Source organism: Panthera leo, chromosome F2, assembly GCF_018350215.1.
Source record: "Panthera leo isolate Ple1 chromosome F2, P.leo_Ple1_pat1.1, whole genome shotgun sequence".
NCBI classification, from domain to species: domain Eukaryota; kingdom Metazoa; phylum Chordata; class Mammalia; order Carnivora; family Felidae; genus Panthera; species Panthera leo.
Window position 1 is genome coordinate 66,251,731 of NC_056695.1, and position 25,220 is coordinate 66,276,950.

Genomic DNA, 25,220 nt, shown 5'->3' on the forward strand with positions numbered 1-25,220 from the left:
GAAGCTGTCTGCCTGGTTCGCTGCCCAGTGCCAGCAGCCCAGAGTCCTCTCAGTTTAGGGCCATGCCCACAGGGCAATTCTGTCCAGGAAAACAACTTCAATAGCACGGTGCTTAGAACAGTGTCCTTGGCTGAATTGCTGCCAATTATTTGGTATCCTTGAACAAAGCAAGACTGTTATCACCCTCAAACACGCGCACACACACACACACACACACACACACACACACACACAAAACTGGTTGCAGTCCTAAGCAATATGAATATATGTTTAACATAGCAGATTGTGCCAGCCCACATAAATCTGTTTAGAGATCATGCTCAGAGTAACTTGTTTTTATTAAAATAAACTCATTTGTAAAAATTGTAAATATGACTGATTTCAACAGCTGTGTGGCTCCAGAAGTAAGTTTTTAGCCATGGATTGGCACAGTTAGAAGAGTCTAGATTTTTTTATGCATATGTTTTGCAGTTTGTCACACACAGTCTGCTATGGCAAAACTTCAGTACTGCTAGAGATGAAAAGTTGTCCAGCAGGTTTTAAAAAGCACAGCACTTTTGCTATTCAGAGTCTCTTCCATATTTGGAACAGTGAAAAAAATATTTGTAGGAAATGAAGAGCTTTGAATCAAAAGTTCTCAGCACTGGTGTCATCTGAAGAGGAATAGGCTTCCAACAGCACTTTTGGTAGTAGTTTCCTTCTGTTATTATTTTTCTCCTTTTTCTTCTTTTGGTGAGCAAGTCTTCTAAAAAACATATCATGAAAACAGATCAGCCTAAAAGACATCAAACAAAGACGCTTTAAGCTTTTAATTACAGGTAGGTGAACTCAAGAATTTTGACCTAGTGAAATGCTCCCACAATTCTCTCCAATGGCTAGTTCAGAAGGTAAACAAAAACGTTCTTGCTAAAGCTAGCTCAGACTTAACAAACTTCCTTTCTTTTTTTAATGTTTATTTTTGAGAGAGACAGAGCATGAGCGGGGGAGGGGCAAAGAGAGAGGGAGACACAGAATCCGAAGGAGGCTTCAGGCTCTGAGCTGTCAGCACAGAGTCTGGCAAGGGCTCGAGCCCATGAACTGGGAGATCATGACCTGAGCCGAAGTCAGACGCTTAACCGACTGAGCCACCCAGGCGCCCAAGACTTAACAAACTTTTAAAGTTAATTTAGGGTCAAGTCATTTCTTATTCCTCTCAATGCTTGCTTTGTAAAAATGGGAATGTTGTTGATAATAACAACAGTAAAAACAAGGTAGTATTCTAAATAATGCCCTCCCCATTCCACTCCTCCCCGGTTTCTGTATCTAGCATAAGACTGCATGTAGGACTATGGGACCACAGATGCAAAACAAGAAAAGCAGGAAAAACTGACTTTCCAGTATTTATTCAAGGAATAACATGCTGTTACACTTCAGTGGCTCTGTCAACGCTATCTCTGAAAAAAAAAAAATGGTGCCAGTGTTATCTTTTTTGACCTAAAGTCTTAGGACACAAGTAACTCTAGAGGAACACCCAACTTGCTGCAGTGGGAAGATGCAACCCTTCACTGGTTTTCAAAGACTTAGTGGAGGAGTCTAGGGCTGCGATTCCTAAACTTTAATGGGCGTGGAGATTCCCTGGGAACTTTAAAATGTAGCTTCTCAGAGGCACCTGGGTGGCTCAGTTGTTTGAGTGACTGACTCTTGATTTCAGCTCTAGTCATGATCCCAGAGTCATGGGATTGAGCCCCACATCAGGCTCTGTGCTGAGTGTAGAACCTGCTTAAGATTCTCTCTCCCTCTGCCCTTCTCCCCAACTCACCCACTCTCTCTATATATAAGTAAGTAAATAAATAAATACATAAATACATACATACATACATAAGATACAATATAATACAATACAATACAATGTAGCTTCTCAGACTCTGCTCCTGGGAGAGTCTAATTCAGTAGGTCTGGGGTGAGGTCATGAATCTACCTTTGGCAGGCAGCTGGTGACCCTCACCTAGGTGACCCGTAGGCTTCACTTTGAGAAATAGTGATCCAGCAAAATGCTTATAATTGAGGAAAAACTTACTGCATTCTTGTAGAACTAAGGGTTATAAACTACCAAGTCATTATCTCTAAGAAGAGATATTCTAAAGCTGTCAGCTGGTTGGACATCAGCACTGGAAGGGAAATTCTACTTCAGTCTTCAAGAACCTTTAAATCCATTACAGACGTCCATCTTCCAGGCAAACTCATGCGACTCAGTAAACCCTGGGCACTTTAGATAGACTATTTCACCTTCCTGGTGTCTCTGTGAAGTAGTTGGTTTTGCTTGAAGTTAACATAATGAGGATGCCAAGGTTTGAAGAGGTTAAGCTGCCAGTCGGTTGCCCAGTTACCTACAAGGTAAAGGGTTTTGAACCCACCTTGACCCTTCCTAAAGTCTAATGAAGATGCTCCATAAACCCTTTCTCAGAAAGAGGGTATTGCATTAGCCAGGCTACAGTGTGCACAGAATTTGAAAGCCTTCCCTCGTGTTGAAGTCAGACAGTCTTCTTTCTGTTCAAGTCCCAAATCCTCTGCATCAGCAACTGTTGCTTCATAACAGACCACACAAACTTAGCGGCTTGAAAGCCCAAGCAGTTATTTAGCCCATAAGTCTGTGGGTCAGCTGGGTGGTTCTGCTGATCTGGGCCAGGTTTGGCTGATCTTGACTGGCTTCACTCATGCATCGTGGTCAGCAGGTGGGTCGTCTGGAGGCTGCCTGGTCCAGGATAGACTCATTCATGTAGCTGGAAGTTGGCTGATGGTCAGTGGATCATCTAGGTGCTGGCCATCTAGGATGGCCTCAGTCAATACCTCCAGTGGGTGTCTGGCTATTGATCATAGGGGTGACTGAGCCACATGTGTCTCATCTTCCAGGAGAAAATAGCCTGGATTCCTTCACATGCAAAAAGTTATAAGAAACTGAGAAGCAGTGTTTGAGACTTCTTAAGGCTAGCCTCAGAACTGACACACTGTCATTTCTGCCATAGTCTACTAGTCAAAGCATCACAGGGCCAGCCCAGATTCCACCTCTTGAGGGGAACAGATGCAAAGTCACACTGCAAAGCCTGAAGATACAGGAGGGGCAAACAGTTGTGGCCATTTTTATAATCGATTTACCACAATAACTATATGACTCAAGGCACGTTTCTCAACTTCTATTTCTACTCATCTGCAAAATGAAGATATTACAATTGTTGTGCCCTATCTCAAAGGGTTGATAGCTCACGCAAGAGGCCTGGCTTGCGTTAATTTTTCAGACAATATTGGCCACGAGAATGCTGATGCTGTCCTCTGGGGCCTTTCTAGCCTGAAAGTCTTATGAGTCTGCATGGCAGAGAGAGTAGGCTGATTTTTTGATGACCTCGCAGGGCAGGACTTTGGACCTGATTTTTTTTTTGTTGATTTCATGCTGCCCCACTTAGTACTCTTCTGGTTGTGGTACAGAAACCCATTCAAGCTAGCTCAATTAAAGAAGCCACAGCTCCCGTTTGTCCCCTGCATGTTCACTCCATCTTTTCCTCCCTCGACTCTCCTTTTAAGACTCCTCTAGAACATGCCTCAGCCAAGCAGCCTTAGCCCTGGAATCCGATATGACTGTTCAGCTTTGTTCATTAGAGCTCAATGGCCTGGTTCTCAGTGTCCCGATTCCAAAATCTAAAGAGAGAAACTGCTTGGTCCAGCACTTCTCTTCGCAAAAGGTCAGTTTAGTCTACTCTGCCATGGCAGGAGGGGTGGGCAGTCTTGGGGAGAAGGGGCAGCTTTATGTGGGCAGCAGAGGCTGTGAGCAAGAGCAGTTCCTTCAGGAGATGGCTGTGAGCCAGCAGACACAGTGATTCACATTTCCTGGACACAGGCAGCCTTCTCTAGTATTTTCAATTACCTTCCCATCAAACAGCTGAAGTACACAATTTCAAGGACTTGATAAAGATCCATCTCCTCTCTGAATAGCTCTTAATGAAGTGGAGGTAGGTGGCTCTTTCTCCCACTCACTCACCAAAAACCTACCACATGCTTTCGCTGTAAGCAGAGGTGTATTCCTTTTTTTAGGGCTGCTGTAACAAAGTACCACAGACGAGGTAGCTTAAACAACGGAAATTTATTTTTCTCACAGTTGCAGAGGCCATAAATCTGGAGGCCAAGGTGTCAGCAGGATTAGTTTCTTCTGAAGGTTTTAAGAGAGAGAGATGTTTCATGGTGGGTTTTTTTTTTTTATATGTTTATTTTTGAGAGAAAGTGTGAATGGGGGAGGGGTAGAGAGAGAGGGAGACACATGGATGCAGGGCTTGAACTCGAGAACTGTGAGATTATGACCCAGGCCAAAATTGGATGCTTAACCAACTGAGCCACCCAGGCACCTCCAAATTCCTCCCTTATAAGAATACCAATCATATAGGATTAGGTGGGTTTGAGCCCTCATTTTACCTAATTACCTCTGCAAAGATCTATCTCCAAATATAGTCACATTCTGACTAGGTTAGAACTTCACCTTATAAATTCTGAGGGAGACACAATAATTGAGCCCATGACAGCATGAAAACAGTCATTACTATAAACAATGTCAATGGTAGCTGAGCCTGTTCCATTGCAACATCCCTGGTCTTATCTACAGTTCTGCTTATCGGAATGCCCTTCAGCCCCTGAGAGCATCCAGTAACTACTTATTGACTCTTTTCGTCTGTCATTTATAAATAAGCCTTCTTTAAAGCTCCAAGTCTGTGAAAAAGTGGTCATACTGTGTACTTTTGAAGTCACTTTTGAAAAAAAAAACTCTGTCATCAAATAGCATTTTGTTTATACATTGCCTAAGAAAATGGTTCTCAACTCTGGTTAGACAATAGAATCATCTGGTGCTTTTAAAAAACAGTCTCCACCTCCCACCCCTGTACCCCTCACCGGTCCTATCTCCAAAGATTCTGATGATTTGGTTTAGGTTGGGATACAGGCACTAATTAAAAAAAAAAAAAAAAGTTTCCCAAATGATTCTAAAATAAAGTCGGTGTTGAGAACCATTGGCTTCAGATAAAGCTTAGGGGAGGCAAACAACTCTTAGAAAGCACCTCTGTCTGTCCGGCCCTGAGCTAGGTGCTTTGCTATGTAATTTAATTTTCAAAATAATCCTAGGAGTATTAATGCTACGTCCTCGATTGTATAGACAAGAAAACTAGGCTCAAGAAGATTGCCTTACTCAAGTCCCACAAGCTGTGGAGGCAAAGGGTTATTCAGGTTTAAATACCGGGTAGCAGGAGCCTAAATAGGACTAGAGGCTGGTCAGGGCTTTTACACTGGAGAGACAATCAGCACAGACAACAATTTTTGGCCATTTTTTTCCCTAAGTTTATTTATTTTGAGAGAGAGAGAGAAAGCACAAGCAGGGGTGGGGCAGAGAGAGAGAGAGAGAGAGAGAGAGAGAGAGAGAGACAGAGAATGAGAGAGAGAGAGAGAGAGAGAGAGAATCTCAAGCAGGCTTCAAGCTGCCAGCACAGAGCCTGATGCAGGGCTTGATCCCACTAACCTCGAGATCATGACCTGAGCTCAAGTCAGACGCTTAACCGACTGAGCCACCCAGGCATCCCAACAATTTTTGTCCACTTTTTAAAAACAGGTCTGTTTTACCCTCACATTGATTCTTCCACCACAGGCTCAACAACCATCAAGGGAATATAGTATCTGTTTGTCAGAACAGACAAGGCTGTGCTGCTGTTAACAAACCCAAATAAACCTTGGTTTATTGAACACATCATGATTTATTTCTCATTCATCAAGTTTTCTTATAGCTCTCAGTGACCTCTGGGTCACCTCCTGCCAAGCGGTGGCTCAGGGATCCAGGCTAACCCCTCTTTTTGGCTGTGCCTTTTGGAATACATGTCTTCTAGTTTGCCGACGTAGGAGGAAAAGGGATTTCCACGACTTATGCAACAAGTGTTGCTGCCATGTTACCTTAACAAAAGGCATCTCTTTTTTTGGAGAACATGTTCAAGAAGATTGGAACCCATGTTTGACTCCACAGGCCCTCCTTTTCCACTGCACAGTCCATTCTTCTGTGCCATGGATGGTAAAGAAAGTAAAAGCAAACCTAAATTCTTTACTGAGGTAGGGCTTTAGGCGTGTTGACATGTGATTTTGTCGTATTATACCTTTCTTATGAGGCAGAGACCACACATCATTTTTCTCTCCTCTAATGCATTGTACGCAGTAAGTCCTTAATAATAGTATGTATGTGCACATAAACATAAATTCAGCAAATATTAATTGGACAAGACAGACCGAGTCTCTGCCCTCATGACTACAATTAAGATACCCTAATAATAATATACTGGTTTTGTGTCTTGTCATTTGTAATGTACTTTAACTATACCATTATCTCATTTTATTTATGAATGTCATAAATTGAACACATCCACCAATCAGCTTGGGCTTCTCATTAATTTCTCGGCTGGTTTGTAGGTCAGATATTTTATAATCTACCTCCTCCTTACACTTCTTTCCTTCCTGTTTCATAGCTGGGTGAGAGGAATGCCTTTTATAGCCAGCAAGGTGATACACTGCCATGCTTATATTATGCACATACCCAGAGGTTCAACACCTCTTTTCTGATCATGCAGAGATATGCTGACTTTTAGCAACTTTTTGAGAAATACTTGCCCAAAGACCGTTGAGGAACAATATAAAAATATAAGAAATACGCATTTTTTCAGTTTAGACACACAAGATTTTTTCTGATTTTTGCCTCCCTTTAGATTTTGCCTCCACGTTTCATAATCAAGAATTATGAAAACAACTTTTAAATTTTTATATTTGCACTACCAAAGGAATATAATAACTTTGCAAACACTTCAAAAAAGAAAAAACAGAGGTAAGAACCCATCTACAGTTCTCCCTAACTACTATTAGCATTTTGGTGTATTTCCAGATTAGCTATTTTTAGATGAGAGAAAATGTTATCTTTGTTTCTTCTTCTGCAAGGTTATTTCATGTAATAATATTAGAAAACTGTCATTTTGGATAGACATTTTCATTTAGCTAGTATTTCAGTGATTATATTTCGTGCAACAGCTGTGAGGTGAAGGTTCGGAAGAAACCAGGGAATTCATTTGAGTGATGATGGTAAATTACATTTTCTCCCTAGTGGGGTGGGGAAGGAGACTTAGGAAAAATTTAAGTAAGAAACAGAAAAGAGACATATGCTCTGGTCCTAAATATAAAACATGTAAATTGAATGAAAAAAGTAATTACAGAACATAAGATTGGGGTAACTTATTTTTCTTCCTAAATAATTAAAGCAAAAGCTTGTGTCTTTTTTTAAGACCCTGATTTTCCTAAACATTCACCACAGTAAATAGCTATAATTAAGATTCATCACACGTAATCAGTTTCCAAATTATTTCATGAATACATTATCTATTGCAACAGGCCCCCCTCCTTCCCCCCCAAGTCAATCTTTAAGCAAGCTGAAGTTTCACAATGGTCTTTTAAACCAATATTTGTAGCTCACAGCGTCCTCATGTCCAGGGTGCCCATGTTTGGCACTCTTCGATCCAGTAAATGTTTTAGTCCCATATATTTTGGATGTTTAAATCATTTCGATTTGGCATGTGGTCTGAAGGTAGTGGTATTCCAAGAGCCCTCTCACTGCATGTTAAGTGCTGTTCTCTGACTCCCAGCCAGAGCTTGGATGTTGGCAGGGTTGATTGCTCAAATGTAATGATTTCATTTCCAACCTTTGCATACTAAAATTACATAGCCCAAACATGAAGCTTCCAGATTTTTCCTCTTGAAAACAGAATAGAGACATAATTTAACATGACTACAAAACAATTATGACAATCTTTGAAATGGGAATAAATTTGAAAATTGTTAAGCTGTCACAATACTGAGGAAATGAATGCTGATTTGTAAGGTTCAATAACAGCTGAGAAACATAAAAAACTTATAGTCGTTGTTTAGGGAATTTTCATATTTTTCTTTCACTTTATATATAAAGGGAGTGTCATAGATTCAGTTCTCCTTAAAGGAGACCCTGAATAAAGAAATGTGAGAGTAAATGGTTATGTGGAAGGCGATGCCAAGAAGTACGGGCAGGGGAGAGAAATGAGACAGGGAAGGAAGCTACAAGGATAGAGTGCAGTTTTAAGCAGTCTGGGGCTTGAATAGCCCTCAGTTTCAGGATCTAGGGCTCAACCCCAGTGGAGACTAGAGACAGTGTAGAAGACACCTCAGGAGCAAGGGAGCCGGGGTGTTATTATTCATCAGTTTCTACCTATGTCTTGTTGGCAGCTGATCCCAGGGATGTTATACTTTCTGTCACTTTCAGCCTACATCCAGCATGGATCACGAAAACACCCTCGGGTGGGGTTACAGATGTTTGCAGGAGGTTGCCAATGGCACATGCCAGAATGTTGAATGCCAAGAGCATAGGTGTAGGGCACCACAGTGTCTGTTTAGGGGAGGTAGTTAAGAACATAGGTTTCAACCATACACACCTAATAGAATCCTGCTTTTGCCACTAATGTGTGAAATTGAATAAATTACCTATCTACCCATTAAACTTGTAAAATGAAAATAACATAGAATATACCTCCTAAGGTCATTCTAAGGATTAAATAAAATACTGCATGTACATTACATACAAGGTGAGAGTTAACCATATGTATTAACTGGCTCAAATGCGCATTAGAAATTATGTCAGTAAATTGTGACTTTGTTAAGCTTTATGACAGCCTCTTGGGGTGGCTTCTGGGTTGGCACTTCCTTGTAATGGCGATTTTCTTTAACAGTGTCTAAATTATGTGACCCTGGCTTCTGGCCATAGTTAGGGGGAACATTAAGACCAATCCAATTCTTTGGTGGGGGGAACTCTGAAATCTAAAATGGAATCAATGAGGGGCACCTGGGTGGCTCAGTCGATTGAGCGTCCGTCTGGCTCAGGTCATGATCTCATGGACTGTGAGTTTGAGCCCCATATCAGGTTCACTGCCATCAGCGCAGAGCCCGCATCAGGTCCTCTGTCTCCCTGTCCCTCCCCCACTTGCGCTCTCTCAAAAATAAATTTAAAAAACACATTAAAGTGGAATCAATAAGCGTGGGTGTCTTTGTTGAATTATATTAATAGCAACTATTTTAAAAATTCCTGCAAGAGCTTGGAACAGCCCTGGTTCTCTCCACTGACTTGGTTAAGACCACCCGTGAGGTAACTTACATCTTTTCAAAAATATATGCCTTTTTTTTTTTTTAAAGTTTAGTTATTTATTTTGAGGGAGAGAGCAAGCAGGGTAGGGGCAGAGAAAGAGGGGAGAGGGACAATCCTAAACCTTCTCCACACTGTCAGTGCAGAGCCCGATGCAGGGCTTGAACTCACAAACTGAGATCATGACCTAAGCTGAAATCAAGAGTCGGACGCTTAACTAACTGAGCCACCCAGGCACCGCAAAAATATATGCCTTTTTGCTAAAGTTAGCCAAAGAGAATTTCTGTTGCTTGCAATCAAAAGAATCTTAACCAGTAAAAACCATCTGTTTTTTAAATTTAAATTTTAGTTAACATATAGTGCAATATTGGTTTCAGGAGTAGAATTCAGTGATTCAACACTTACAACACTCAGTGCTCATCACAAGTGCCCTCCTTAATACCCATCACCCATTTACTCCATCTCCCACCCACCTCCCTCCATCAACCCTCAGTTTGTTCTCTATCATTAAGAGTGTTATTTGTTTCCCTCTTTTCTTCCCCCTCCCTTCCATACGTTCATCTGTTTTCTTAAATTCCACATAAGTGAAATCATATGGTATTTGTCTTTGATTGACTTATTTCACTTAGCATAATATATTCTAGCTCCGTCATTGCAAGTGGCAAGATTTCATTCTTTTTGATGGCCGAGTAATATCCATTGTGTGTATGTGTGTATATGTATGTATGTGTGTGTGTGTGTGTGTATATATATATATATATATACACACACACACACATATATATATATATATATATATATATATATATATATACATACATATCTACCACATCTAATTTATCCATTTATCAGTCAATGGACATTTGGGCTCTTTCCATAATTTGGCTATTTTTGACAGTGCTGCTATAAACATTGGGGTGCATGTAGCCTTTCAAATCTGTATTTTTGTATCCTTTGGGTAAATACCTAATAGGGCATTTGTCGGGTCATAAGGTAGTTCTATTTTTAGTTTTTTGAGGAACCTCCATATTGTTCTCCAGAGTGGCTGCACCACTTTGCATTCAACCAAGCGCAAGAGGGTTCCCTTTTCTTTGCATCCTCACCAACTTGTATTGTTTTTTTCGTGTTATTAATTTTAGCCATTCTGACAGGTGTGAGATGGTATCTCCTGATTTTGATTTGTATTTTCCTGATGATGAGTGATGTTGAACATCTTTTCATGTGTCTGTTAGAAAAGTGTCTATTCATGTCTTTTGCCCATTTCTTTTTGTTTTTAATGATTTTTATTTTATTTTATTTTACTTTATTTTATTTTGAGAGAGTGCAAGCAGGGGAGAGGGGCAGAGGGAGAGAATCTTAAGCAGGCTCCATGCTCAGCACGGAGCTTGACATGGGGATTGATCCCACTACCCTGGGATCATGACTTAAGCCAAAAATCAAGAGTCAGATACTGAACCAAATGGGTCACCCAGGCGCTCCTCTTCTGTCCATTTCTTAACTGGGTTTATTATTTTTGGGTGTTGAGTTTGATAAGTTCTTTATAGATTTTAGATACTAACCGTTTACTAGATATGCCATTTGCAAATATCTTCTCCCATTCCGTAGGCTGCCTTTTAGTTTTGTTGGTTGTTTCCTTTGTCGTGCAGAAGCTTTTTATCTGATGAAGTCCCAATAGTTCATGTTTGTTTTTGTTTCCCTTCCCTCGGTGATGTGTCTAGCAATAAGCTGTTCCAGCTGAGGTCAAAGATGTTGCTGCCTGTGTTCTCCTCTAGGATTTTGATGGTTTTCTGTCTCACATTCAGGTCTTTCATCCATTTTGAATTTACTTTTGTGTATGGTGTAAGAAAGTGGTCTAGTTTCATTCTTCTGCATGTCACCGTCCAGTTTTCCGAAAACCCATCTGTTAATTCAACACTTTAACTGGTTTAACTGCTCTCTCTCATCAATATTTATATATAAACATAATTTTTAAATACATATACAACAATTTAATTACATGTGAATTCTGGTGTATGCATAAACATAACATATTAAATGTGAATATTATTTTAAATATGTAAATATTCTAGAGCTAGTGAAAAACAAAATGAAAATCCCCACAATCTTCCTTTCAGTCTTTCCAGTCATTGTACCGATGAACTGTTATCATCAGTTGCAAAGCTAAGATAGAATCATTAGTTAGATGGGTTTCAATCTCATGAGAATGCCCAATATGTGAACAATTAACTGTTAGCAAACTGAAGTGAAAAATCTGTTCTTTTACAGCCTTGGAGCTGGATAAATCTAACAGATGCAACTTCTAAAAATATAATGAAGATGATTCTGTATCTTTTTGAAAATTAGATGCTATTAGCTACATCCTACTCTTTGTCTGAGGTATGGGCTTCCCTTCTCTATAACCCGCAAGGACCTCTATTTTCTGTCAGCTTTGTTATCTTCCTATCCTGCTCCTTAATGTCCTGCTTTCCTTATCCATTACCCAGTCATTAGGTCAGCTGATTCTTATTTAGTGGCAAATATGGACATTATGTAAGTTCTGGATCTATAATCATAAAACAAAAATAGTTCCTGACTTAAAAAGTCAGGATGAGTTTTCCTCAGAAAATGAGGAGGTTGGGGCACCTGGGTACCTCAGTTGGTTAAGTGTCTGACTTTGGCTCAGGTCATGATCTCACGGTTCGTGAGTTCAAGTCCCACATTGGGTAGCTCAATCTCCGCTTCAGGTAAAAACGTGAGCCCCACTTTGAGTAAAAACACGAGCCCCCACTTCAGGTGAGTCCCGCTTCTCTTTCTCTCTGCCACTCACGTTTTTTCTCTCTCTAAAAAAAAAAAAAAAAAAGAAAAGAAAAAAGAAAAAAGAAAAAAGATAAACAAGAATTTCTCTCTCAAGAAGTCCAGATTGGAAAAAAAAAAAAAAAAAAAAAAAAAAAAGCCCAGACGTAGTTAAGGACTTGAATAGCAATCCCCTAAAGTTATTATGAGCAAGGTTCTTTCATCTTATACTTCTATGAAGCAGGGCATGGGTTCCATCTTTAAGGTCACCTCATGGTCCAAGATAGCTTTTGGAGTTCTAGCCATTTTATGTATATATTCTAGGCAGCAGGTAAAATGAAGCACAGGTCAGGAAGTGTTCTCGGGGTACCCCCTCCCTTCCTAGCAGCTCTCCTAGAAATCGTGCACACTTCCCTTTGTATCTCATGTGGTCACATGGCCACATTTTGCTTCAGCGTTAGCAAACATAATCTCCCAGGACAGATTGCTCTGGGTATTGTGATAAGCAGAGAGAATGGATATTAGGAGGCAAAATGCCTATCATTTCCTCTATGTCCTAATATAGAGGTACTTTTTATCCCCACAGTATCCCTCAGCAAGAGGTCGTTCCTCAGGTCCTAACAAAGTTAGGGGCAATCTCTCAATTGCAAAGAAGTAATGTACATGTGTGGGTGGGAGGGTAGCAGGGAGAAGACAAGTAAATCTGAAATAACATCAACTAATCCTACAGTGCATACCAATCGGGATCCCTGAAAAGATCAGTTTTAAGAAAGGCAAAAGGGGAGACAGGCCCCCAATCCTTAGGAGTGGGCTGTGCACAGTGATCTTCCAGAGTACAGTACTGAAAGGGAAAGAAGTTACTTTACAATGGAGAAACCCGAGAAACACGATTTCTGCCAGGTGGTCAAGGCCAATCAACAGCCATAAATCACATTGATAGTATGTAACCTGATATAATCACTTTACTTTTGTGATCTTCCTCCCCCAAATCTGTAATCCCAGTCTAATCATGAGAAAAACAGGCTAATTCCAGCAGAGGGGCATCTTCCAAATATTTGACCAGGACACTCCTCAAAATTGTTAAGTCATCAAAAACATCCCCATCTATTACCGAATTGTCTTTTGGTTGGTGAGCTTTAATAATCCTTTGAGATGATAGTATTTGTACAAGAGACATGAAGGTTTTCATTGTGATGAAGTCTGATTTATCTAATTTTCTTTTTGTTGCTAGTGTTTTTTGCCACATTTAAGAAATCATTGCCAAATTCAAGGTCATAAAGATTTGTCCTCGTTTTCTTCTATGAGTTTTAGGTTTTATAAATTTTTTTTTAATGTTTATTTATTTTTGAGACAGAGAGAGACACAGCATGAACGGGGGAGGGGCAGAGAGAGAAGACACAGAATCGGAAGCAAGCTCCAGGCTCTGAGCTGTCAGCACAGAGCCCGATGCGGGGCTCGAACTCGCGGACCGCAAGATCGTGACCTGAGCTGAAGTCGGACGCTTAACCGACTGAGCCACCCAGGCGCCCCAATGAGTTTTATGTTTTAGCTATTAAATTCAGGTCTCTGATCCATTTGTGTTCATTTTTGTACATGGTGTGATGTAGAGGTCCAAACTCATTCTTTTGCATGTGGATATCCAGCTTTCCCAGCACACCATTTGTTGAAGGGACTATTCTTCCCCTATTGAATGGTCTTAGACATCATTTTCAAAAATCAATTGACCATAGATTAATGGATTTATTTCTGGACTCTCAATTCTATCCCATTGATCTTATAGCTATCCTGTATGCTAGCATCACCTGTTTTGTATATAACTTTCTGTTAAGTTTTGGAATTGGGAGGTGTGAGTCTCCCAACTTTCTCTACTTTTTTCAAGATTGTTTTGGCTATTCAGGGTCCCTTGCAATTACATTATGAATATAGGACTGACTTTCCTATTTCTGCAAAAAACCATTGGGATTTTGATAGGTATTAAACTGAATCTGTAGATTCTTTTGGTGAATACTGCCATTTTGACATTAAGTCTTCCAATACTTGAATACAGGATGTCTTTCCATTTATGTAGGTCTTATTCAATTTCTTTCATCAAAATTTTGTACTGTAAGTGTACAAGTCTTGTACTTCCTTGGTTAAATTTATTCCAAGGTGTTTTATTATCTCAGACGCTATTGTAAATGGAATTGCTTTCTTAATTTTCTTTTCGGATTGTTCATTGCTAGTATATCAAAATACAACTGATTTTTATGTTGACCTATTCTGCCACTTTGCGGAATTTATTAGTTCTAACAGATATTTTGTGAATTCTTTAGAAATTTGTACATACAAAATCATGCCATTTATGAATAGCTTTACTTCTTCCTCTCCCATTTGGATGCCTTTTATTTCTTTTTCTTGCCCTAATTACTACAGACTGATTGCACTTTTAAGCAAAAAAACCCCACAGAAAACAAAAAACAAAAACAAAACAAAAAAGATAAAACATCCTAGGCTTGCAATTTCAGCATGGTTTTGAAAGTCTGAATAGGAAACATAGACAAATTATTTCCCTGTCCATAGACAGTGTGTCACGAAAAGGACAGGAAGTACGTTCATCTTTGTAGCTAAAGTACAAAGATCATATCAACATTCCAGTGTGAACAGCATTTTAAACTATGCACAGTAATAGATTTTGTACTTGTTTACACTGGATTATCTTTAGGATATTTTGAAATAATGAAGAAATAGAAGCAAGTCTGAGAAGCAATTTTCACCTTTAAAATTTACTACCGAAGCTATACATAAAAAATGATGCATCTGGAGTTACAGAAGATGCATCTGGAGTAAGTTATAATAAGCTTTAATAAAAATGAGTATATGTGTATGTGTGTATACTTAAGTCCAGAAATATATGCTACTTTACATTTTTTCAGTGACTGGCATTGTGTTATGCATTATATAGACAGTATCTATTAATTAAGGTATCTAAATTACTGGGTTTTAAAAGGCTTAATTTAAATACAGTATGCTGATAAATCAACAAAAGGCAACTCACCTCTGAAACTTTTATTTAAAAAAAATTTTTTTTACATGGTCATTTATTCTTGGGAGAGAGAGAAAGACAGAGCATGAGCGGGGGGGGGGGGGGGGGGGGGGGGGGGGGGGGGGAGGGGGGAGGGCAGAAAGAGAGGGAGACACAGAATCTGAAGCAGGCTCCAGGCTCTGGGCTATCAGCACAGCCCGATGCAGGGCTTGAACTCCCAAACTATGAGATCATGACCTGAGCCAAAGTCAGACGCTTAACTGACTGAGCCACCCAGGCACCACCGACCCCCCTTTTAAAAAATGTTTATTTTGAGAGAAAGAGAGCAAGAATATGTGTGTGCGTGTGTGGGCACGCGTGCAAGCTGAGGGAGGGAGAGAGAAAGAGAGAGAGAGAGAAAGAGGGAGGGAGGAGGGTCTGCAATATCCCAAGCACGGTCTGCACTGACAGGGCAGAACCTGACCCGAGGCTTGATCTCACAAACCATGAGATCATAACCTGAGCCAAAATCAAGAGTCGAACACTGAACCAACTGAACCACCCAGGTGCCCCTGAAACTGTTTTAGAATTCAGAATCTCTCATAGGAGATCATTATCTCCTATTCCCCTCTAAAGAAGTTTCCAACTATTTTTACAAACTAGAATGTCTCTTTAAAAGAACAAAACAAAAGAATATGCACGGTAGTGAATAGTTTTATTGCTTTAAGGAAGAAATTTACTTTTGGTATCATTAATACAAAATTTATAATATTTATCTTTATATAATTGTATATAAAAGCTATCTATAGAATACAACCTAAACACAAACTTAGAAGGATATAAAGAGTTTTCAAATATAAAACTTTTGTTCTATTAAAAAGATATTCAACAAAGTAATTATTAATACATTTGTGTGTATAATCATAAAAATAAACCAAAAATATTTAAAATCTTTATTAACCCAAATTAGAATTATAAAAATGTTTATCTAAAAAGCATCAATTTTGACATTCATGTACAGAAGTTGTTCAAGGACCTTCCCACAAATCATGACTTGAATCCTGGCTTTTAAGTAACTGGGCAAAGAAAGCTAAAGGAAAACGAGAGATGGGAATTTAAAAAAAAAAAAAAAAGAATGGCAAAGACACAATGATTAAGTTTCTAGTCTGATACAAGAAACTATTTTTAGGAAGGAAAAAACTTAAAAGTGCTCAAAACAAAAAATATCAATGTCACTAATTACTCTTAAGTGCCATAAAACATTAGTTATCAAAATTACTTTTATTATGAGTTGGCCACACTTCATATGCTACAGAATTACTATTACTACAGTGCCTTTTTCAATCAAACTTTCAATATTTATCAGTTATCTCTGTAATTTATCTTACACATGTACATAAATACCAAGAAAGCTTAAATATTTTTATTTACTATTTTAATCTTTTCCTTAAAGATGCAGGATTTCATCTCGCACCAGTTATACGGACACAACAAAGGTGAATTAAATAGGAACTGAATATAAAGAATATTTGATACCAAGACATCATGATCTGGAACAACTGAAGTTTTCTACCTCTTGCTCCATTTTCTAGATAAAGAGTAAGAAGGAAAAATAGTAACTTTCAACATGAAAAAAGCTAAAGAAACATTACATCTATTTTGTCAACAACCTCAAGAATATTATTAACCCATATATGATAGTGAAAATAGAAATTTAGTTCAGTATTTAGGACTATCACACAAACTGATATCACCAATGGGACTTCATTTAAATCCCTTTGAAATGAGTCTGAGATGCATTCGTCTTATGTTAAGTTCAAATAGTTATAATCAAGGCACTAGTGTATTTCTAGGTATTAATATTTCATATTTTGTAGGTACTAACGTTACATACATATTATGCTATTTAGGTACCATGTTATACTTAGTAGATATACTAATTACTAAGTATATTATATACTAGTAGCTATACTAGTAGGTACCAGTAGTGTGTATAGTATACTATATTATCATCCAATATCTATTTTTAAAAATTAGTACCAATGCTCACTATAAAGAGTAGGTAAAGACACAGATTGATCCATCTTAAGTCTTATCTTTAAAAGAGCTTTATATCTTCATCAATGCACACACAAAATAGAGATTTTTCATAGTCTTCTAATACAATAATTGCAATGATTTTTGAAGAAACAGAAACTAGTGAAGTGCCAGATTTCAAAAAGCACAGAACTTGGCTGTGTCTAGAAATAGTCCATAATCCACATATTAAAAAATGGTCTTTAAAAATTCTTATCATCTTATAATTCCTTATATAGATTGGTTTACCTGAATAAGTGCCGTTTTGTCATAGTCCATGCGATGCTGATAAATACATTGGCTGATCACTGCATATAGATTCTCCAACTGAAAAATATTGTATTCTCGACTTTTTTTAACAACAGTCTTCAAAAGATTCTAAAAGAAAACACGAGTGTTTATATATATGAAAGATAAATTCCATGAGACAAGATACCGTATTTTTGAAGATGTGGGGAATTTTTAGCATGTAAGCCAGAGTGAGGGCAGACCTAACTATCTGGTGAGACGTGGTGACACTGCTAGTGGCTCTGACCGTTAGCAACAGTTAACTCAGCATCATCGTTCTGCAATCCTGGCCTCTGCCCTGGGGAACTCCCATCCTAAAAACTGTGGCTGAGGAGGTGTCCAATTGCAACTTTAGCTAGAAATCTCTACGGACAAACTAAAATATGTCAAAGAAATCTCAAAGGTTAATAAGCAAAAAAGCAACATTTTTGCAGGGTATTTTATGGCACTGTAGGTACCTTATAAAGTGAAACAAAAAGAGCACATAAACGGTGAACTACCTCACTACTTCAGTTTTTTTTCTTATAAAAAGGCTGTTTCATATTTGCTCAATGTTTTTTCTTATGACTGGAATGGACTCACTGGGTATCTGTGATGCTTCAAGTCTGGCCCTACAAGAATATGCCATGACCCCTCAGTTAACCAAAAAAATGCCAGTAGAGTTAAGTAAAAACCAACTAAAATGCTCACTGGTGATGGCCATAAAAACAATGTATATAGGATCAATAATGCAGACAAGTATGTTAAGAACTACAATATCAATACACTAGCCATCTCTAACTACTGCTTTTATGAAAGTTATTCCATACCAAGTTCATCCTTTCATAAAAGGTCATTATTTATTGCCAAATTGATAAAATATACTATTACAAGTCATTTTTGGTGGGTTATGTTACTAATTGCACAATGAAAGCATTACGATTTCAATTTGCATACTTTTAATCGCTCCTGGTCCACAACAAGTGAGGGTGTAGGCTGGGAAAGAATTGCCAAAGCCTTTTCAACACTGATGAGTTGCTGTTGCTCTACTTGGGAACGTCTAGCTCGAGTCATTCGCAGAATGCACATTTCTAGGATGAAAAATGAACTATTATTTGGTTCACAGACATTATAATGCTTAACATAAATATTAGGCAGATTACCTAGCAGGACATATTTACTTAATACAGACACTGACTCTGGTTGATTTGCTTTACTGTAAAATTAAGATGCTGCCACTTACACACTCAAAAAAAAAAAAAAAAAAAAAAAAAAAAAAAAAGGAGAGAGAAGTACTTCTCAAATTGAGTTTTTCAAAGCATCCTCAACAGGTTGAACTATTCTATACTTAGTACAAGATTCATAGACTTTAAGAGCTGGAAGGGACCCCAGTAATCTAAGAATTGCAAACTACCACCCATAGGCCTAATCTGCCCTACGGCTATAAATAAAATCTTATTAGAACTTATTAGAACACAACCATGCCCATTTTACATATGTATGTCAATGTTACTTTTCTAACAGAGTGGACTAGTTGTGACAGAGGCTGTATGGCTATTTACTATCTGTCTCTTTATAGAAAAAGTTTGCCTATCTCCAACCTAGAATAACCTACTCACTGATAGATAGGAAAAATGAGGTCAAGAGAGGTGAAGAGACTTTTCTAAGGTCAACATACCTAATTGTCATTAAGAGCTAGGACAAGAACCCAAATCTGCTGATATGTAAACAAGTACCTGTACCCCATTAAATAGTATCCTTTTTAAAAAGATGATAAAAGAAAAAGAAAACTCTGAATCCACATAAAACATACTGCGTCATATAGCCAGAGGACTAACACCTAAAATATCCACACTGGAAAGGCTATATCCTAGTCCATTATGCTATGGTTACTCAAACACACTAGAACTCATTTCAAGGAATTGCTTGATAAAAGGTTTCCCTACAGCCTATAAGCCACTGGGAAAAAAAAAGTCTCATTAACATTCTCAATACTTGTTTTTGACCAAAATAAATTTTGACTCTGTTACCCCTCTTTTTGCTTTTTAAGACTAAATAACGTTTGGCTTTTCCAAAACCCAAACAAATCTACTGCTAAAGATCCAAGAAGATTCAGACAGAAGACAATACTAAATGAATAACTTTGGGAGCAGGATCATTACAATAAATAGAAATAATCTTGGACTTAACCTTTAAGAGAAGCAGAGGAATGATGGGGGTGAGTGATGTTCTACACCACTCAGCTAGGATCACAGAAAACTGCTTCTCTTGCTTAAAAAGAAGAGGGTATCCTGCCAGTTTTTAAAAACTGTGTAGCCAAGTACTTTGCTACATGCTTTAGATGAATTCTTTTATTCAAGTCTCAAAGTATTTCATTACCTGACTACCATCCACCCCAATTTTGCCGATGAGAAAACTGAGACTGATAGGTCAAGACCTTGCCCAAGGTCACAAGCTACTAAGTAGTGGACTAGGGGTTCAATTCCAGGTCTATATGATGCCACACTATAGTTTTAGCAGTAATTTACAAGCTAAATAGCAAGTAAAGTTAATGCTAATTTGTTTCTAATTAACACCTGCATTCTGAAAGAAAAGGAAAAGGAATAAACTGAAATGGTAATCAGTCATTTAAGAACTTTGAGTGAAACATCTTTTAAAATTATAATTAGTAAGTTGCTTGAGAAAGCCTTACCTTTAGCTTCATTTTCATCAGAAATATCTATTATCTGAGAGCCAGAAGCATCTCCGTTGCAAACAATTTTATCTTTCCTCAGTTCTGTGCATGCTGTAGTTTTCCCAGATTCTTCAAGTTCATGCTCAATATCACAAATACTTGAGTTATTATTCCCCAATTCTATTTTGCTTTCAGAGGCATTTTGCTGTTTCTCATTTTCTTCCACTGAGGACTCTCCTGTGTTTCCAGTCTCATTGTGGTCTACACTTGTGTCTTGATTTTCCTCTGTATCACTCTCAATTTTGTCATCTGTGACATTTTGGCTCTCATCTTTCACCTGTGAAATCCTCCTTCGTTTTGTTATGGTGCCTAAGTACCACTTTGACTTTTTGCGGATTTTCCTCTTCAACTGAGCTTCAAAGAATTTAAAGAAAAGAATAGAAGAACATTCAGCAATTTTCTAAAGTCCAAGTAAGTGGGGAAAAAATACCTCCTGATATATAAGAGGGTAGAGAGCTTGAGAAGCCACTACAGTCTTGTATGATTGGAACACAGAAACAAAGGTAGAGAGCACTGTAAGAAGAAGGCCAAAAGAGGGCAATCACCTGTCACTCTAAGGAGCTTGGATTTTACCCTGAATAATTTTTTTAAAATCTTGAATAATTTTAAGAAGGGCAATTATATGAATTGTCCAATGACTGTATTACAAAAATCATTGTAGGAGGAGTATGAAGAATGAAGTGGAGGAAGGGAGGGCAAGACTAAAAACAGCCTATACTTATAGTGCCTACCATATAGTGGGAACTCTTCCAAGCTTTTTTTTTTTTTTTTTTTAATTTAAATCTAAGTTAGTTAACACATAGTATAGTAATGGTTTCAGGAGCAGAATTTAATGATTCATCACTTATCTAGAACACCCAGTGCTCATCCCAACAAGGGCCCTCCTTAATGCCCATTGCCCATTTAACCCATCCCCCTACCAACACCCCTCCAGCAACCCTCAGTTTGTTCTCTGTATTTAAGAGTCTTTTATGGTTTGCCTCCCTCCCTATTTTTATCTTATTTTTCCTTCTCTTCCCCTGTGTTCATCTGTTTGGTTTCTTAAATTCCACATATGAGTGAAATCATAAGATTATTTGTCTTTCTCGAACTTATTTCGCTTAGCATAATACCCTCCAGTTCCATCCATGTTGTTGCAAATGGCAAGATTTCATTCTTTTTGATTGCTGAGTAATACCTTCCAAGCTCTTTATGTGTGTACTGACTCACCAAAATTCCACTTTAACCTGATCAGGTTTGCGACCATTATCAACATCATTTTACAGCTGAAGAAACTAAAGATATACAGAGATTAAACATTCTGTTTGGGCTAGAGGCAGGATACCTACACTGAAATATTATTATGCTTGGGAGATGCATCCATACTGTGGCACACACTTCCAAGTTTAGTCATTCTCACTGTTGTACAATAATTCATATTTCCCATTCTATTGTGGCTTTTTTAGTATTTATTTTTTATATATATTTTAAATGTTTATTTATTTTGAAAGAGAGTGCAAGCGGGGAAGGGGCAGAGAGAGAGGAGAGAGAGAGAGCCCAAGCAGGCTCCACATTGTCAGCACAGAGCCCAATGTGGGGCTCCAACCCACAAACCAAAAGATCATGACCTGAGCTGAAATCAAGAGTCAGCCAGGCCGCTCAAAGGACTGAGCCACCCAGGCACACCCCCATTCTATTGTTGATGGACATCTGGATTGCTCCCAGTGTTGGACTATTATGAATACTAGTTCCATGAACATTCTTATACATGTCTTTTGGTGAACATAATGTATGCATTCCTGATGGGTATATAGCGAGGAATGGGTTGTTTTAAAGAAGACATTTTCCACGTCCTCAATTTCCACACACACACACACACACACACACACACACACACACACACTCAAAACTCATTTGACCAAGAGCATTCTGGTAGGTCACCTTTGTTGCTGGTTTGCCTTTCTCATCCTCTTTTTCCCAGCTGCCTCCTCACATTTTTACAAAAGAAGGGGTTACTCTATCTCAAATCACTTACCCCAGGATAGGCTAACCGGCAATACAATAAGGGAACATCCCAACCCCTGCAAAACACACACACACACACACACACACACACACACACACACACACACACACAGAGTTTTAAAAATTTTGTTTAAAAGCATCTGAGATCTAACAAGGCACTGAGGAATTATGGCACCGGAATCTGGGAGAACAAACGAATAACTGAGAATCTAAGATCTGAGGACAGTCAGACATTCATGGGGCTCAAAGAACAAAAATTAGAATTAATAAGAGCCTTCCAAGGAAGGGAGGCCCTGGGAAAACCCATAGGCTTTGGATTAGTGCCTGGTGGAGTTATACCCTAAGAATAAGGAGGAAAGGGACACAAACTGGAATTTACAGAAATGAAACTCAATTTCAAATCAGTCAATCCTGCAATTAGATGAAGGTGAACTGGGACTACAAGCGGTATATCACTATAAACCTGGATGTATTTCAACAATGCAAAGTTGCCTTAATACTAACAAAATCAAGGTAATTCACCACATTAATATAAATAGAGAAAACTAAAGAGAAAGTAAATGGCATCAGTAGAGAATAAAGGCTAGTTTCGTAAGTAAAAATTATCCAAGTGCACTTACCAGGAGTACTGCAAGCCACAGGAGTACTGGGTGTCTTTAGTTTATCATTCTGCTCTGATTCTGATCTTTTATCACCAACAGAGGTGGAATTTTGCTTTGGCATCACATGATAGTAAGATGGGGCGTATTTGGAGGAGCTACAACCTTATAAGTAGACATGGAATATCGAGTCAAATGTCCAGATCTCAAAATTACACGAAGGATTAATTAAAAGAACTCAATACACTAAATGAGAAGCATCTTTTTCTGATGCCAAATCATTTTCCTACCTCTCTTCTTTCTAGATTCCTGAATTTCTTCACAAAGCTGCTCAAAGTCTTCATCAAGTTCTTCTTTAATTATTGCATAGGCAGTATCTCTTAAAGCACAGGCTCTATGCCTAATTAGACGATCTGAGAAATGAACAAAGAATATAATTTTAAAATTTCTTTTTAATAATTTTCCAAAAATAAACTCAACATGTTGGGCTAAAATTGGGGGGGGGGGAGAAAAAGAAAAGAAAATCAAAATTCCTTTTTTACTTTTACCAGGAAGACTAAAAGTTACTGGAATTGTATTGTTCTGTTTTTGCTGTTAATCTAATGTTCTGGATGCCAGATTTAATTCAGCAGACTAACCCCAAACAATTTTATTGCTCTGTCCTATCTAGCTCCCTGTGAAATATCAGAAAAAAAATAGAAGAATCAATCAACAGCAAGACTATGTAACAACAGGACAACAACAAAAACAGCAAGGAAGGCTGTATCACTAGTGAGCCAGGGATGTAAAAGAATTTTAGAAGCTATAGAGACGATGTTACTGCATTGACAGAGAAACTAAACAGAAAGACAATTAAATAGCAACCCTATACAGGAAACGCTGGAAAAGCCCCCTAAACTCAGAGTCCAAGCACTAAAAACTGGAATATGCTTTGAGGCAGACGGCAGGTAATAACTGAATGTAAAATTGCTTGAACACCTGGATCAATTCCCTCATAAGGCAATAGGCAATATTCACACCCAGGTTAAGAGTTGACAGCAATAGCTATAATATCAGAAAGATTCCTCAGGGGATTTCTAATTCGGGCAGAGGCAAAAGTCTAAGCACTGATTCCCCAACTATGGTAGCATGAGCATCACTTGGAACCTTGTCAGAAATGTAAATTCTCAGGCCCTACCCTACATCTACAGAATGAGAAACCATGGAGATGGGGCCCTACAAGCTGCATCTTAACAAGTCCTCTAGGAGACACTGATTGCCTGCTAAAGTTTCAACACCACTGGTCTCAAGTAATTTTAGATTGTCATGATGGACAGAAGCAACAGCAGCAGTATGACTGCAATGAAACAGAAAAAGTCCTCAGCCTTCACTGTAAATGCTTCCTTCTTTCGACAATTAAGAGGTCTTCTCAGGTTGGTAACCTGTTTCCCAGGGTTTACCTATAGAATTCTGAATTACAGGGAAATGCCTAGGGAAGATGAGGGTAAGGACTGGGAGGGGAAGAACAGAGAGCTTTTCAATTGTTGAACAAACTCTCAGTAGGTCCCTGTGCTAATCAGGCCAATTTATAAACACTTCCAATTAGAAAACAGAAAGCCAATGTACTGGAGAGAGAGTTAACAGGACTATTAAAAGAAAAACCAAAACTATCCACTGAGGGTAAAGGACACTAGCCACAAAAGAAAAATAGGAAGCTAAGAAAAAGAAGCACCTAAGAAAGAATATTTTTGGATATGAGTAAGTTTATATTAGATATATAGATAGATTACATATATGAACAAGTGCCATTAAAAATTCCCTTATTTTATACATTTTATTTATTTTTTAAAGACTTTGTTTTTAAGTAATCTCTGCACCCAATGTGAGACTCAAACCCACAATCCCCAGATGAAGAGTTACATGCTCTACCGACTAAGCCAGCCAGGTGCCCTTACAAATTTTATTTTTTAATTGCCTGTGTAGGTGAGGACAGAATGTGTATATGTATAGAAAAGATCTAAAAAAGTTATCCCCAAACTTAATAGTGTCCACCTTTGGAGAGAGAAAATGGGCGACTTATTTTTTATTGAAGTGTAGTTAACTTAGAATATTATATTAGTTTCAAGTGTACAACACAGTAATTCAATATTTATATACATTATGAAGTGATCACCATAATAAATCTAGGAGGCTTGGTTTTAAAAATATAGGGGCACCTGGGTGGCTCAGTTGGTGAAGCGTCTGACTTCGGCTCAGGTCATGATCTCGTGGTTCGTGAGTTCAAGCCCCACATTGGGCTCTGTGCTGACAGCTCGGAGCCTGGAGCCTGTTTCAGATTCTGTGTCTCCCTCTCTCTCTCTGACCCTCCCCCATTCATGCTGTCTCTGTCTCAAAAATAAATAAACGTTAGGGGCGCCTGGGTGGTTTGGTCGGTTAGGCGTCCGACTTCGGCTCAGGTCATGATCTCACGGTCCGTGAGTTCGAGCCCCGCGTCAGGCTCTGTGCTGACCGCTCAGAGCCTGGAGCCTGTTTCAGATCCTGTGTCTCCCTCTCTCTCTGCCCTTCCCCTGTTCATGCTCTGTCTCTCTC

General features: G+C 38.6%; 1 protein-coding gene across 4 annotated transcripts in view; it reads right to left on the reverse strand.

Annotated features, from left to right (window-relative positions):
- Window positions 1-15,911: 15,911 nt before the first annotated feature.
- The window catches only part of ATAD2 (ATPase family AAA domain containing 2), a 68,013-nt gene continuing 58,704 nt past the window's right edge, over window positions 15,912-25,220 (reverse strand). For 2 of the 4 annotated variants that reach the window (XM_042923213.1, XM_042923215.1), the window contains exons 23-28: window positions 22,943-23,065; window positions 22,674-22,817; window positions 20,008-20,403; window positions 18,273-18,406; window positions 17,298-17,426; window positions 15,912-16,560 (exon numbers count right to left, since the gene is read on the reverse strand). In XM_042923213.1, coding sequence (XP_042779147.1) covers window positions 16,516-16,560; window positions 17,298-17,426; window positions 18,273-18,406; window positions 20,008-20,403; window positions 22,674-22,817; window positions 22,943-23,065 — 971 coding nt within the window. In that variant the 3' untranslated portion in view covers window positions 15,912-16,515. The remainder of the gene's footprint in view (window positions 16,561-17,297; window positions 17,427-18,272; window positions 18,407-20,007; window positions 20,404-22,673; window positions 22,818-22,942; window positions 23,066-25,220) is intronic. The other 2 variants (XR_006198103.1, XM_042923214.1) reach the window with 2 other exon arrangements.